General features: G+C 46.1%; 5 protein-coding genes and 2 long non-coding RNA genes across 11 annotated transcripts; 4 read left to right on the top strand and 3 right to left on the bottom strand.

Moving 5' to 3' along the window:
- The first annotated feature begins 630 nt into the window (after nt 1–630).
- Nucleotides 631–2,444, top strand: LOC126325904 (mitochondrial proton/calcium exchanger protein-like). The gene is made up of 4 exons (XM_049995392.1): nt 631–1,024; nt 1,145–1,489; nt 1,605–1,846; nt 2,301–2,444. Exons 1-4 carry the CDS (start codon nt 631–633, stop codon nt 2,442–2,444), a joined length of 1,125 nt encoding a protein of 374 aa, XP_049851349.1.
- An 818-nt stretch (nt 2,445–3,262) lies between these two features.
- LOC126325950 (activator of 90 kDa heat shock protein ATPase homolog) lies at nt 3,263–4,706 on the top strand. Its single transcript, XM_049995458.1, has 4 exons — nt 3,263–3,405; nt 3,469–3,519; nt 3,655–3,772; nt 3,837–4,706. Exons 1-4 carry the CDS (start codon nt 3,377–3,379, stop codon nt 4,269–4,271), a joined length of 633 nt encoding a protein of 210 aa, XP_049851415.1. The 5' UTR covers nt 3,263–3,376; the 3' UTR covers nt 4,272–4,706.
- Nucleotides 4,707–5,370: 664 nt separating this feature from the next.
- LOC126325951 (uncharacterized) lies at nt 5,371–6,171 on the bottom strand. Of its 2 annotated transcripts, none has more exons than XR_007560424.1 (2): nt 6,035–6,171; nt 5,371–5,886 (listed from the first exon to the last, which is right to left on the bottom strand). It is a non-coding gene; the product is annotated as an uncharacterized LOC126325951 (long non-coding RNA). The 2 variants fall into 2 exon arrangements; XR_007560425.1 differs by having other exon boundaries at nt 5,947–6,171.
- A 51-nt stretch (nt 6,172–6,222) lies between these two features.
- On the bottom strand, nt 6,223–8,769 carry LOC126325936 (uncharacterized). Of its 3 annotated transcripts, none has more exons than XR_007560423.1 (4): nt 8,385–8,601; nt 7,744–8,313; nt 6,820–7,658; nt 6,223–6,694 (listed from the first exon to the last, which is right to left on the bottom strand). XR_007560423.1 is itself a non-coding variant. In XM_049995435.1 (4 exons), the coding sequence occupies exons 1-4, from the start codon at nt 8,632–8,634 to the stop codon at nt 7,231–7,233; spliced, it is 1,143 nt and encodes a 380-aa protein (XP_049851392.1). In that variant the 5' UTR covers nt 8,635–8,769; the 3' UTR covers nt 7,092–7,230. The 3 variants fall into 3 exon arrangements, 2 of the variants coding, with proteins under 2 accessions (XP_049851392.1, XP_049851391.1); XM_049995435.1 differs by lacking the exon at nt 6,223–6,694 and adding an exon at nt 8,617–8,769 and having other exon boundaries at nt 7,092–7,658; nt 8,385–8,511; XM_049995434.1 differs by lacking the exon at nt 6,223–6,694 and adding an exon at nt 8,617–8,753 and having other exon boundaries at nt 7,092–7,658; nt 8,385–8,514.
- Nucleotides 8,770–8,852: 83 nt separating this feature from the next.
- LOC126325933 (elongation factor 4-like) lies at nt 8,853–11,273 on the bottom strand. Of its 2 annotated transcripts, none has more exons than XM_049995432.1 (2): nt 11,079–11,259; nt 8,853–10,693 (listed from the first exon to the last, which is right to left on the bottom strand). In XM_049995432.1, exons 1-2 carry the CDS (start codon nt 11,212–11,214, stop codon nt 8,991–8,993), a joined length of 1,839 nt encoding a protein of 612 aa, XP_049851389.1. In that variant the 5' UTR covers nt 11,215–11,259; the 3' UTR covers nt 8,853–8,990. The 2 variants fall into 2 exon arrangements, with proteins under 2 accessions (XP_049851389.1, XP_049851388.1); XM_049995431.1 differs by having other exon boundaries at nt 8,880–10,822; nt 11,079–11,273.
- A 116-nt stretch (nt 11,274–11,389) lies between these two features.
- LOC126325934 (uncharacterized) lies at nt 11,390–11,843 on the top strand. The gene is made up of 3 exons (XR_007560422.1): nt 11,390–11,513; nt 11,573–11,692; nt 11,756–11,843. It is a non-coding gene; the product is annotated as an uncharacterized LOC126325934 (long non-coding RNA).
- Nucleotides 11,844–12,591: 748 nt separating this feature from the next.
- Nucleotides 12,592–13,504, top strand: LOC126325905 (kinesin-like protein KIF15). Its single transcript, XM_049995393.1, has 2 exons — nt 12,592–12,724; nt 12,810–13,504. The coding sequence occupies exons 1-2, from the start codon at nt 12,601–12,603 to the stop codon at nt 13,502–13,504; spliced, it is 819 nt and encodes a 272-aa protein (XP_049851350.1). The 5' UTR covers nt 12,592–12,600.
- Nucleotides 13,505–14,119: the final 615 nt, after the last annotated feature.

The following is a 14,119-nucleotide window of genomic DNA, read 5'->3' on the forward strand; positions in this document are numbered from 1 at the left end:
TGTGTGGAAGTGCATAGTTGGTGGAGGGGGCGTAGACGGGGGACAGATACGCAATGTGTGTATGCTAACGACTAGGAGCATTGAAAGGTGGATTTTGGCTGATGCGCGCGACGGAGCGATGAGGGTGAGATGGTTTGGGCGGGGCTACGCGTCGAGGGAGGTCGGGGCGGGGCGCGCGGAAGGGCGTTATAGAGTCGGGGGCGCCTGCCGAGGATGAGTCGCTGCAGATGACGTGGGGCGAGTGGATCCGGTCTCCTGAGGCGATACGGAAGTCGGTGGGTGCACGAGGCGAGGCATATACTACCACGGTTTCAAGCTATTATGTCTGAACGTGGGGCAGTGCGGCCAAGATTCTGTCGAGGCTGCTGCAGAGCCAGCACATCACGCGCCGAGAGAGGGAGTTGTTGGTGAGGACGACGAGTGACTTGTTTCGAATGGTGCCGTTCATGGTGATCTTGGTGGTGCCGTTCATGGAGCTGGCGCTGCCGTTCATACTGAAGTTCTTCCCGAACATGCTGCCGTCCACGTTCGACAAGAGCCAGCAGAAGAAGGACGAGATCAAGAAGCAGCTGGTGTTGAAAATCGAGACGGCGAAATTTTTGCACGAGATGTTGGAGGAGATACACAGCGATGGTGGTGACAAACAGCCCCGAGTTGAAGGAGTTTTTGGAGAAGCTGCGCACAGGTGGCGGCGTCGAAATCGACGAGTTCGTGAAGTACGCGAAGATATTTAGGGACGAGGTGACTTTACGGAGCCTGCAGCACCGACAGCTGACGGCGATGTGTCGCCTGCTGAACATCAAGCCATTCGGGAATGACGCCATTCTCAGAATGAGGCTGAAGAGCCGCGTGGAGTCGTTGAAGAAGGATGACCAATACATCTTGGACGAAGACATCAACTCGCTGTCTCTGGAGGAGCTGCAGCGGGCCGTCTCGGCGAGGGGGATGTACTCTCACACGAAGAACAAGAGGGCGTTGCGAAGGCCGCTTGCAGAGCTGGCTGGACCTGTCTGTCAACAAAAATGTACCGATCACGTTACTTATTCTGTCAAGGGCGCTGACGTTGACATCTCGTACAACTATCGAGCAAACGCTCTCCCAGTGCATCTCGCACCTTCCCCCCGAAGTAATTGACGAACTGGAGGTCGGCTGGGTGTGAGCGCGCTGGGGCGGAAGGCGGACGCCTCCTTCAAGTTGGAGCTGTTGGAAGAGTACAGCAAGCTGATCGAGGAAGAACACCGCCAGGTATCGAACGCGCAGCTCTCCCCCGACGAGCGGCGCGACAATCTGGTTGCTCTGGCGAACCTGGCGAACCCGGTCGGTCTGGAGAGCCTTCAGATCGAAGAGCTGCAGGCGACGCTCTCTAGTTTGGAAAAGGAGCTCTCGGTACACGTCTCACAGGTGGACGACGAACTGAAGGAACTCGAGGCCGAGCTCGACTCGGCAAAGGCTGAGGCGTACCGGCGCCTCCTCTCCGAGCGCTCCGCTGGCGGCCGAGACTCGTCCGCCTATCAAACCGACGAAGAGTTCGAGAGAGAGTGGGGAAGAAAGGAAAAAAAACGCTACATCGAAATGTCTAGAAACGCAAAAAAAACGCAATTTAGAGCTGAAACACTTACACAAGTTGAAGAACCGAATCAATGACCTGGTCGGCGAGCTGAGCGCGGACGCCGCGGTGGCCCAAAAGGAGCTGAACACCTTCAAGCTGCTCGACCAGAATGACGACGGACTCATTTCCGAAGACGAGGTGAAGTTCGCCCTAGTTTCTCTGCCCCAGCCCCTCACAGAGGACCAGGTGCGGCGCGTCCTAGATCAGCTTGACATTGACCACGATGGACTCATAGAGGTCCCGGCACTTGATCGACGTCGCCGGGAAGTTCGACATTCAGCTCGACGAGGCCGCCGTTCAGGAGTACAAGAAGCGCAGCAGCTCGCAAAAAACAGACGACAAAAAAAACCGAGGAAAAAAAAGAAAAGAACTCTCTCAGTCTGAGGGAAACCCATTTTCTCCCAAGGGATCGTCTCGGCGGAGATCGAAAATAAAACTGTCAAATTTCAAAAACCGGATTGCGCAGGGCGGAAAGAAAAAGCACGAAATCCGAATTGGCGCGTTATCCGGCGAAGCGTTGTTCTGAGCAAGCGTGTTTTTTTTTTTGCGGACTTTGGGCCGAGATGTCTCCAGAGGATCTGGACGAGAGAAGACCGGAACGTAAGGCGCACCTCTTTTTTAAAAAAATTTAAAAAAAAATTTTGTTAATTTTTTTTTTTGGCCGGGAGTCGCTGAGTTTTTGTATGCCCAGCTTCTTCCCGTGCTGCGCGACGATGAAACGCGCGAATTGGAGCTCGAGGAGGCCTACGTTGCGGTGACGAGTGACCGCCGCCGGCTGAGAGAGATGCTGGCGTTCCTGTCGACTCACTTCCGCTCGGCGAGCTTGCCCACTTGAAGAGAGTCAGAAGGCTCGACAAAGAGGATCGGTCCGGGGCGCTGCACGTGTTGGTTGCGGGCGTCGAGCAATACGAGCGTTTGGAACAGGACGTCAAGTCTGCGTTTTTGAGCCGGTTCGACGTCATTTTTGGAGAGAGCGCTCGTACCCAAACATGCACCGCTCAATCGAACTCAGTACGATTCGTGGTCTTCGGTGTGGCCCACGGCGCTGCATGCGCGCATTCCTTCAACGATGGCGCCTCGCGACGCGTTTTCGCCGGCGCAGCTGCTGAGCATGAGGGCTCTGATGTTGGAGGCGATTCAGGAAGCCAAAACCGGACAGGAAGAGTGTGGTCCAAACTTCGAGCGGCGGCTTGCATCATCGCAACTGCAGAAGGAGAGGTGGTCGGAAAGGGCCGAGATTCGGCCCAATCGAGGAAAAAGCTGATGCACAGCGCCATTCTAGCGGTCGGACAAGTCGCCTCGAAGCAGAGGGAAAGAAAACAAATCCACAAAAAGAGAAGCTCATCTGAACGCATCGAAAGCGATGTCACCGAATACCTGTGCACCGGCTATACAGCCTACTTAACCAGAGAGCCGTGCATCATGTGCAGCATGGCCCTATTGCACTTCAGGATTGCGGAAAGTGATCTACGCCTTGCCCGACCCCTCCAGAGGCGGACTGGGATCTCGATTTTCAGTTCACTGCGAGAAAAAGCTCAACCACCGATTTCAAGTTTGGTCTGGATTCCTAGCTGATGTCTGTCGAAAGCAGTTAGGGGACCAGAATTTGTAAAAAAAAAAAAGTAAATTTCACCTAGTTCCACGACGATTTTCATTGAACGATCTAAAGACAGAAGGCACGTTATCTTTCTCAGACCAGCCAAAATTTCTTTACAACCGGTCTAATATCGACGTCCGTCTGTATCGAGCGCACTGTTCGTCGCAAAGATGGCAAAACTAGGAGAAGGAGATCCAAGGTGCGCAGGGAACGTACCACAAATTATTTTTTTTTACACAAATATTGACGGGACTTTTAACAGATGGCTTGTAACGAACCGCGAGGATGGGAAGAACGTGAACAACTGGCACTGGTACGCACACCGACGCGCTATTTCCTTCTAAATCAGGGTCCCGAGCGAAAGGTTTAGGCAGATCAGATGTTAATACTATTTGAATTGTCGACTTTTGGCTTTTGTCTTTTGCTTCTTTTTTTTTTTTGCTTACAGGAGCGAACAGAGTTTGTACCCATGGATGAAAGATAAGCTTACATCGATGTTCGAAAAAAAAGGCATCGCCGAAGATGACGAGTGCAAAGTCTGGATAAACTGCCTAGACAGTCTGACGGTACGAGACAGCCTGAAAGTTGAGACTGGTACGCGCATGTTTGTGTATTGACTCTTTCTTTCAGGGTGAAGTCTTTATGAGCAATCGAAAGGGGAAAAGGAAATTTTTGTGGGACTTGAACATGAAGCTGGAGTGGTGCGGAAAAATGAAGATGCGTCGAGCGAGCGACGAATCTGGTGAAGAAGACCAAAACAAGAGGACCGTCAAGGGAAAAATCGAATGTTCAAACATAACGGTGATGGACGACGATTTTGATGTAAAAATAACAATAGACGATAAAGAACGCGACGCTGACGGACTCAAGCTTCATTCGCTGGCGAAAAAATCTACGGATATAGTTAGATCTGTCTTCAAGTGCGCCGTTGAGGAAATGATATCCAGTCACCAGGTGTCAGATCCTCAACGCGCTGCCGAAACAACCACTGACTCCAAAGATAGCTCAAAGCGCATCTTGTCTAGTCCAGCTGTCCAAGAAACAGACAAAAAACGTCACACCTGAATTTTCGAGCTTCAGTCAAGTCATCAAATTTAATGCTCCTTCGCAAGTCTTGTACGAAACCCTGTTAGACCCTCAGAGGGTCTCTGCATTCACGAGGAGCGCTGCATTCATTTCCGATAAAGTAGGCACCGAATTCAGCCTGTTCAGCGGAAACGTGGTCGGCGTCATTCAAGAACTCGTTCCCGGATCGAAAATCGTTCAAAAATGGAGGTTCTCAGATTGGCCCAGCGGACACTATAGCCTGGTCTCCATCGACATCAAAACCGTCGATGGCAAATACTCCGAAGTCACTCTATCTCAATCTGATATTCCAAATTCCGATCTGTCCAGAACGTGCAGTGGATGGAGAACACATTTCTGGAGACCTATTCATAGCGTGTTCGGATGGAACATAGAAATGATCAAATAAAACAAAACACACATTCCCCCTTTATATACATAGAATACATAACGCACTTTTTAGCACACAGTTTTTTTTTCTCGTACAAACCTCATTTTTCTCTTCATCTCATGCATGCCATCGCATCGTGCTTCTCGCTCGGCTAGCGCCTCTCACTTCTCGTCCCCTGTCCGCCCTCGCGTTCCAGCACGCCACCGATTCGGAACTCGAATCTCTGCCCACCAACTTCAATCTCACCCCCTTCTGTGCCACCTCCCCCCAGACATAGCCTCTTCCGAACTAGACAATCTCATACTGCTAGAGTTAGGACTGGCATTCACGCTTCACGTCAAAAGACTGGATGGTGATCAAGTCGGTAAGTTCATCACCTCCTCTGTCATACACGATTTTTTTTGACTAGCATCTAATAACGTATACACGCCGAGCAGAACTCGTCGTTCGCCCCACCTCCACTGTCAAACAGCTGAAAAACTTCTATGTTAAGGCGGCTCGCCGTCTAAAAACCGCACACAATGTACCATTCATTCATGTGGACTATCTGTGGACTCAATACTGTCTGACCGCACAGGGACGTACATCTCCTTGACGACGCCATGACAATGGAACAGCTAGGAATCAAAGCAGGCGTCGTCCTTCACATCACGCGACTCATAAAACGCCGAGTCAAAAAAAAAACAAAAACTAAACTTCCAGCCGACGAAAAAAAAAGGCATAATGTATGAAGAGCCGTTAAAGAAAATCGTAGTCATCCAACTTTTCGTTGTACGCCAGCATCTTCTGGCGAATCTTGCTCCTGTCTGCCCACGTCACGAAATCCTCCATCTGTCTTGTCACCAAAAAGGCAGGATCTGTGATCACGTCTGGACCAACGCGAATGTGTCCCTGCTGCACGAACGTGACAGCTTCCTTTAAATACTCGCAAAATTTCAACCGACATAATACGACCGGAAGCCTCCGTCGACATAAACTCGTTGCCGTCAACTTGGCACATTGTGCCAACGACTTCTTCAACGGTATCATTCCATGTCATACCTTTATTTTTTTCAAAAAATGTTAGAAGTACTGAAAATTTCGTTCTTCAAAGTCCTCACACTGTGCAAAACGTACAGCTTCTGTAACAACAAACTCTCCATTTTTTCACGATACGGATCTCTTGGATTCAACTTGCTCAACATCATTGCCAACCTCTTTATCATCAATACAATTTTATTGTACCTAAAAATGTTTTTGTTATTGCATGCGTATCTTCACCACTGCCTCAAAGTACACCCTTACCTCTCTTGATCGACCGTACGTATCACCTTACATCCCTCGGACCGCAAAGTGATGTCCGGAAGATCATAAACGCACAAAACACACGTACGCGACGTAGTCCTCACGCTTTTGAACCATGTATCGGCTTAAGATCATCGCTTCAACCGCATTTCTCTCCTTCTTATACTCCAAGAAGTTAACCTTCTTGAGGAGCTTCTGCTCGTGATACCTGAGCTTTCTCTCCATATCAACACAATAGCCAACTAAAATTCTGCCAATTTCTGACCCTACATAACGCACACACATATATGCTGTATACATTATTTTGCATACAAATTGTACGCCGGCAATTTCATCCACCCACAAAGCATCCTTCGTCCGACTTCACAGAGCGTAGGAAAAAATTCCCAGCACCTCCGTCCGGTCAGTCCTATGAAACACATTCGAGATCTCTCTCCAGCCGACGACGTTTCAACGCTCCTCAAAAACCAAAAACAAATCAAGAAAAAACAGCAGGTTCTACGCTAACTGTGTGTTGACGAGAGAGATCTGTCGAATTTTTATTCTGCACGCATGCATACTTTCAAACTGCCCTCGGGTTGACCTGCTTGAGAGACAAACTTTTTCGAATCGAACTGTACGTTGATGTTCGTTGCGACACTTCTAAGTGGTGCTCCAGCCGTTGAATTTCCGCTTCTACACTCACTGGGTCCGTAGGGGAATCGAGGAGGCTATGAAAGTTGTGTCCATACTTTTCGCGCGATAATGGCTAGTGTGTTTTTTGAGAGACAGGTAGACACAACGAATAAGACAAAATTTGAGACAGGTTAATAACGAAGGCATTCGCGCGTTGTTTTTAATTTTGTTCGTTCCAGTTACAAAAAGAACGCGTACTTTTTGCGGATATGACTTAAGAGAGTTCAGATGACTTGGCAGGCGGTTCTCGCCCGACGTCCCATCCTGCGACCCAGACGCGCTGGTCCCGCTCGTATCGCTCATAATATCTTAGAATTACTGTTAACGACGAATCCCTGAACTAGGAGCGAGCAAAAGAATGAAATATTGGTACTCCCAACCATAAAAAATCGTCAGGTGAGTCAAAGCAACAGTTACAAACGTGAAGTAGATTATTTCGCGTACACGGTTACTTTAGTTCGAATGTACCGATTTATCGATAAGTTGTAAAAAGGGTTGATTTATAACTCTCAAACTGGAGTGACATATTTAGACGGAATATACCCTCGGGCCCCATTCATCTCCGCAAACCACCAGTTAGCATCAAGTTGAGCAATAATAGTCATTTGATCACCAGCTTTGAATGACAGCTGCGAGGGGATCCTGCGCGTCAAAATTCCATATGCCTTGCATTCTGTATGCAGGAGGAGAAGGGGTGTAGTATTGTGCGTTATTCATAGGGTTCATCTGGCCAGCCGCCGGATGTCCTGTATTAGTCGGATAGTTCATCTGGCCAGCCATCGGATACCCCATATTAGTCTGAGGGTTCGTCTGGCCACTCGTCGGATATCCCATATTAGTCTGAGGGTTCGTCTGGCCACTCGTCGGATATCCCCCCATGTTAGTCTGAGGGTTTACCTGGGCAGCTACCGAATAGCCCATGTTAGTCTGAGGGTTTACCTGGGCAGCCACCGGGTAGGCGGCATAATGAGTACCAAATTGCGCGTTCGGTACCGCAGGAGCCGCTGCTGGTTGTGATGTTTGCGCAGCTTTTGCCGCTGTTGCATTGAGCACAGCACAAATGAGCGTCAGAAAAAATTTGACAGGTAACAGACACCAATTGACACCACCCCAAATACGTACCATAGCCTTTAGATAAGACGCTATCTTTTCTGGGTCTGATTACACGTGGGTAGTTTTGCAGGACGTCGGGCTGGACATTCGGAACTTGATTAGCAAATTGCAAAAATGCCTGATGTTCGCCTTGATAGAACCTTAGCTGTATATTAAATAGAATTGCCATGATCGGCTCTAAAAACTTGTTTCGGTCACTAATCAATGCATGGATATCTTGACACAGCTCCTCATGCAGTTCACCATGATGCTGTTTAGAGGCACCGAGCCGCCTTTCAATTCCAGCTGCAAGTGCGGAATTCTTTTTTTTCGCATTTCGATGTTCTGACCCCAACTTTTCCACTTCTTCCCCAAGTCGTTTGTGCTCGTGAAGGCGCTCTTGTATCTCTCGATACTGTGCCTTATACTTGTTCAATGGATCCAAACATATGGTGCGCACATGATGATTCAGTGCATCCCTTTCGCGCATCTGTAGATCTGATGCTGACTTATAGAGCTTCAAGAGTTCAGGTGTGGTGTTGAAGTTATTGTCGTCTTGAAGAATTTCATTCGACAACCTTTCCTGTGTCTTCAGCAATTCTAAAAAATGCGTTAATATGACACCTAAACCTGTCTCTCTTCCTACTACTTGTGACCGCATCGACACGTACCGTCCACTTTTTCCAAAAACTTGTTGAGGTTCTTGCTCACATTTTCGAGAATCTTCCTCGACTCCTCGAACTCTTTCCTCAACTCTTTGAATTGTACATCGTCACTGTAGTGATTTCCTAACCCTATCTGCTTCGTGCGCACAGAGGCAACCGGCAACCGCGCAAAAAAAGGTCAGATTAGCGATTGGTGAAGCTCGGACTTCGCGAACGTCCTAAATGATATGCGAAATACTTTTTTTAGCAGAGCCATAATAGCAGAGAAGAAGGACGAGGTAACGTTGAGTCGACTGTGTCACCAAACCTAGAGCGAGCGCTTACAAATTCTGAATGATAGAGGGCGATGCGCACTGTATGCACACATACCTAAAATAAACAAAGTGAGAACAATTTTTGAGCTATCAAAAAATAAATATGGAAGTGCAAACCTAGCAGAAAAACCCACACTGAACAATTTGTGCAAAATAACTTGTGTTAAAAAAAAAGCACTAATTTACTGCAAACTAGGGCTTATGCTTTATTGTTCTTGGTTCTTGACAGAGATGACCTCAAAAGAATATTACCTCCGAGATGCAAGTCGCAAAACATTTTCTGCATACGGACATGTTCTTATATCTTGATAACGGCCATAAAGGCTTCAGGTGGTAATTCCACATTTCCCACAGACTTCATTCTCTTCTTGCCTTCTTTTTGCTTTTCTAAGAGTTTTTGTTTGCGAGTACCATCCCCTCCGTAGCACTTGGCAGTTACATCTTTTCTGAACGGATTGATGTTCTCTCTTGCCACAATTTTAGAGCCGATTGCGGCCTGCACTCGTATTTCGAACATTTGTCTTGGTATGGTTGTTTTGAGCTTTGAAGCTATTTTTCTTCCGAGTGTCTCTGCCTTACTTCGATGGCATATGACTGACAAAGGTTCGGCTACTTCTCCGTTGAGCAGAATGTCTAACTTGACAAGGTCCGAGGGTTCGTATCCAGTTTCTTCATAGTCCAAGGTAGCGTATCCACTAGAGAGTTGCTTGACTTGATCAAAGAAGTCAAATATGACCTCCGACAATGGCATGTGATAGGTTAAGCGAACACACTTGGTATCAATCCATTCTGTGTTGATCAATGTACTGCGGCGTTCAATGCACAGGTTGGTGATGGTGCCTAGATACTGCTTCGGAACGAACAAAGAAGCTCTGACGAATGGCTCAAATGTCTGCTTGATCTGTTCTCTGGGAGGAAATGCGCTAGTTTGTGTGACTTCTATCTGTTCGCCTGACCTCAGTTCGACCCTAACAGAAACACTTGGTGCAGTGACGATCACTTTTGTGTTGTATTCTTCTCGTAACCGCTGTAAAAAAACGTCCATATGCAAAAGTCCTAAGAAACCACAGCGATATCCCATACCCAGCACATTGTTAACGTTACGGGTCGTCGTCACGGAGGCATCTGTCAGCAACAGCTTATTCATGGCGTTGCAGAGCGCGTTGAAATCTGAGTTGACGTCCGGATATAGACCTGCATAGACCATTGGTTTCACAGGTTGGTAGCTGGGAAACAATGGTACAACTTTTTCTTCATGATAAAAGGTGTCACCTACCCGTGCTTCCTGAGCAGACTTCATGCCAATTTTAATATAACCAACCTGACCGCTGTACAATACGCCTGTTGAATATAACTCGGGGAACATGATGCCGACTTCCACTACCTGGTATGTTTTTTTAGTAGACGCGGCTACAATTTTGTCGCCTACGCTGACAGAGCCATCAGCGACCTTGATTAGACAGATGACTCCGGAGAAGGTATCCTGATACCAACTATCAAATAATAGGGCTCGAAATGGACCGTCTGTCTGACAAGTTGGCGGGGGAATGTTCTCGACGATAGATGGGCAGATTTGCTCAATTCCTATTCCTGACAAAGCCGAAACTTGTAAGATTTCATTCGGCTTAAAGTTCAGAGTGTTTTGTAAGTCCGCTGCGACTTTGGCTGGCTGTGCCGTGTGCAAGTCTATTTTATTGATCACAGGGATCATAGCCAAGTTATTCTGCTTGGCCAGCCACCAATTTGCTATACTTTGTGCTTGAATTCCCTTGGCAGCGTCGACAAGCAACAGAGCACCTTCGCAGGATGCCATGCTCCTACTGACTTCGTAGGAAAAGTCGACATGTCCTGGTGTGTCAATTAGATTCAACAGGTATGTTTCATTGTCGTATATATGCAGCATACTCGCGGTTTGTGCTTTTACCGTGATGCCGCGTTCTTTTTCAACTCGGAGCTTGTCCAGGTACATTTCGTTCTGTTGAGTCTGTGCGAGAGTTCCTGCTAGGGCAAGTAGTTTGGTGCTTAGTGTTGTTTTCCCATGGTCGATATGTGCCGTGATGCAGAAATTTCGAATAAGACGCGGAGGAAAAGAAGTCATCTGAAGGTGACGATCAGCCGACTTTTGAGAGTCTTTTTCAATCAGGGCTGAATTAGAGATCCTGCAGACAGATACATGTGCATGAGAGGGAAGGAGCAATAACATGGATATTCGCTAGACTGGTACATTTTGTACTAGATTTGTGTTGTGCTTGAAAGCGCGTGCTGATTAAACCACAGCTATTATTTGATCAGGTCCGGGTATCCTTCTTCGTGGTAATCGATAGATGCATGTGTGTATTAAAGGAAGAAAGGATGTTTTTGCGGCCTAAATTTGTTCATCACGTACAATGGGTGATGTTGTTTTTGGAGGTAGGTGTACTGACAGGCCGCCTCGTGACCACAGACCTGGATACGACAGCTTGTTTGGGAGAGAAGTATGCGTGGAACACGATGCAGTCTCTAAGTTTCGTAGTTCCCGCCATTTTCTGGCATTAGTTGCCACGGGCGGTAATGTACAGATTGGTATTGAAGCGCTTGGCACAAAAGAGAACGGGCTGTTTTTGAGAATTTGTAGATGAAAAAATTGTCTATTTTTTGCACCCGGTTTGTTTTCTCAGAACGTTTCGCGGAAGTGATCAAAGATCTTGATGAATGTGATTGGACAAGATGGGCGATGCGAAGATATTGCCTGATGACATTGGGAACAGGAGGCAGCACTTGATAGAGAGCGGCCATGATTTTTTTGACAAGTTATCAGAGTACATGAGAGGAAAACTCGATAGTAAGTGTGATATTGTAGGGTGAGAAAGAGGGTGAACGTGTGTACTGAGATTTTAAAAGGTTTGAGTATCGATTACTACTCGGTAGAGCAGATGAATGCGAAGGTGGAGGCGTGGTACGCGGCGATGACGGAGCAGGGTCGGATGCTTATAACTCAGGTGGAAGCACTGAAAGAAAAATGTACGTAGAAAGGCCTTTCTTACAGAAAGACGGGATAAATTTGTTGCTGACAGGTGATAGAAGATGAGAAATTATTGCCGTTATTGAGTCAAATAGACAAAATTGAGAAGAGTCTGATTGGTTTAGAGAACTCGCTCGTTCAACTGGATGAATATACGCTTCGATTGGAGGATAAGTTTAGGCGTCTAGACAAAGAAAAAAACATTACTGAAAATGAATATTAAAATTTTTGATGATAATCGGTATATTATGGTTGACATTTTTTATGCAACAGCTTCTGTTTTTTCGACTTTGATACGTGTGTAAATCATTTGCGCGTGGTGTTTTGAGACAGGTTGTATGAGTTTTTTCTTTTCCATGTCTCTGATAATTCTACGAGATAGACTGCCATTCAGTTTCAATCGCTCGGTGACAAAGGAGGGGGTGATGACTTTGTAGGTTGGTAATTCTTCTAATATTTTTTTATGAGTGTTTTGATCTATATATACTGCGTTTGTTTGACGTTCTCTAGTGCGAGATTTAGACCATTTCTAAGGGGGCAAAAAAAAAGTGAGGAAGTATGTATGTGTACGCTTAAAATGCCTTAAAGTCATGTATATATACCTTTTTATCTTTGCCTGCACCAGAAGTTGGTTTTGTTGGTTTGGCTTGCTTCGATTGTTTTCCTTTAGGGGCGCTTTTCCCTCCTTTGGCAGGGGCCTTGGGTGGCTACTGGAGGGATTAGATTTGGTTTTGGTATTAAAGAGAGAAAGCGGAACGAGCGTTTTACATAGAGATGGAGATGTATGAAAATGGAAGCGTACCATACTGAAGGCAAAAATGTTTTTTCTTTAGCGATGGTGTTGGTTAAATTTGAGGTCAAAAAATTATTTTTTTTTTTTAAAATTTGTTTCAGTTAAGTGTCTCAGATGAATCAGTTTGACAACCTGTTGGCGCATATTTCTGAGCTCGAGAACGCAAATCGTGAATCTGAACGGAAGTACTTGACACTGTCTCAGCGATTTAATGCGTGTGAAGCTGAATTGCAAAAGTGTATGCGAATGCTCTCAATTCTTGTTTTTTTTGTACAAAGAACTGCATATCTATGATATGTGTCATTCCTAATAAGTGATTTTAGACAGAGAGAAGCTGTTGGAATGTGAAGAGAAGGAGGCGGGACTCCGAGAGCAGGTTTCTTCCCTGCGTGTGGAGAAAGAAACTGAACACAAACTTTCCCAGCGTCTCAAGGAACAGAATGCGCAGCTCAAATGTAGCGTATCGGATCAGATGAGAGTTATAGAGGAAGAGAAGAAACAAATGGTATTGACGAGGGAGAATTACATTGATGGCTTGAAAAAGAATAATGCGAGAGTTCAGGAAGCCGTGAACGATTTGAAAGACAGGATAAGAAAGTACGAATTGGCGTGTCAGGCGCTGCTTCCGTTGGATTCGCACGTGAATCCTTTGAATATGGATGCAGAGAGCTTGGAATCGGTTGTATCCGCGAGCGCCTTACAAGAGAATTACAAGCATTTGAACGAAGAATTGAAAAAAAATTTTGAAAAGGAAAAATCTAAATTGGAGAGTGATTTGAATCGTGCATTGAAGGAGTATCGCGCGCTTGATCACTATAACAAACAAATCCAAATACAACTGGACCAAATAAGAAGTTGCTATTCGGATTTTGAGGCATTCATAAGGGGATACAAATGCGCTTGTGGAAAAAGTATCGAACTCGGTCAAGAGTTTTTGATGCCTTCTAACATGCAGACTGCATTTTCGAAAGGTTTGAGTGAGGAAGTGTCTGATCTAATTGTTAATGCGATTGTATAAAAAAAGTGTATCCTACAGAAAATTCTAAAAATTCATTTTGTTATGCAAGTGGGGAGATATCTAAAGTTCGTCCCCCCAGTGTTCTTTTATGTCTCAGTATGCTGGCAATGGTCGCATCTTCTTCTGTCTCGAACCTGACGTATCCCATACCTATGGGCTTGTTGGATTCTGATACTACGTATGACATTCGCCTCGACAATCCCTGAATTTTAGAGATGAAGTTGCTCAATTCTTGGCGACTAGTTCGATATTCGATATTTTGTACAACAATGCATTTTTCGGGTTGTTCAGATCCCAGAAAAAAAGTTGTGATGTAGGGCGACACCGTTGCTTTGATGTTAGATATGTAAAGTCTCTTTTTGTGGAGTTTTTTGGCTGTTTCCAATGCCTTTTTTTCGTCGTTGTACAGCAGGCACCATTGATTTTTAGGGTACATGTGTTCATTGAAGGGTAGGAGAATTTTCTCGGGCTGTTCGGCTCTTTTGGAGGCAATGAATCTAGAAATATCTCGAGTGTTCACGAACATGGGTGTGTTCTTGAGAACTACGTAGACTTTCTAAAAGGGTTTATATGGAATTGCATGACAACGAAAGAAAAAAAGTGAACTACGTACAT

The sequence above is a fragment of the Schistocerca gregaria genome, unplaced genomic scaffold (assembly GCF_023897955.1).
Source record: "Schistocerca gregaria isolate iqSchGreg1 unplaced genomic scaffold, iqSchGreg1.2 ptg000949l, whole genome shotgun sequence".
In the NCBI taxonomy this organism is placed as follows: Eukaryota; Metazoa; Arthropoda; class Insecta; order Orthoptera; family Acrididae; genus Schistocerca; species Schistocerca gregaria.

Coding starts and splice junctions, on each gene's coding strand:
- LOC126325904 (XM_049995392.1), top strand. CDS start 631: ATGGTGGTGACAAACAGCCCCGAGTTGAAGGAGTTTTTGGAGAAGCTG. Junction 1,490..1,604: donor CCTCTCCGAGCGCTCCGCTG/GCGGCCGAGACT, acceptor AACGCAATTTAG/AGCTGAAACACTTACACAAG. Junction 1,847..2,300: donor ACCACGATGGACTCATAGAG/GTCCCGGCACTT, acceptor TTGTATGCCCAG/CTTCTTCCCGTGCTGCGCGA.
- LOC126325950 (XM_049995458.1), top strand. CDS start 3,377: ATGGCAAAACTAGGAGAAGGAGATCCAAG. Junction 3,520..3,654: donor AACGTGAACAACTGGCACTG/GTACGCACACCG, acceptor TTTTGCTTACAG/GAGCGAACAGAGTTTGTACC. Junction 3,773..3,836: donor ACTGCCTAGACAGTCTGACG/GTACGAGACAGC, acceptor TCTTTCTTTCAG/GGTGAAGTCTTTATGAGCAA.
- LOC126325936 (XM_049995434.1), bottom strand. Junction 8,314..8,384: donor GTTTTTGGAAAAAGTGGACG/GTACGTGTCGAT, acceptor CGCATTTTTTAG/AATTGCTGAAGACACAGGAA. Junction 7,659..7,743: donor CGTCTTATCTAAAGGCTATG/GTACGTATTTGG, acceptor TCAATGCAACAG/CGGCAAAAGCTGCGCAAACA.
- LOC126325933 (XM_049995431.1), bottom strand. CDS start 11,214: ATGGCGGGAACTACGAAACTTAGAGACTGCATCGTGTTCCACGCATAC. Junction 10,823..11,078: donor CAAAAACAACATCACCCATT/GTACGTGATGAA, acceptor TGATTGAAAAAG/ACTCTCAAAAGTCGGCTGAT.
- LOC126325905 (XM_049995393.1), top strand. CDS start 12,601: ATGAATCAGTTTGACAACCTGTTGGCGCATATTTCTGAGCTCGAGAAC. Junction 12,725..12,809: donor TGAAGCTGAATTGCAAAAGT/GTATGCGAATGC, acceptor AAGTGATTTTAG/ACAGAGAGAAGCTGTTGGAA.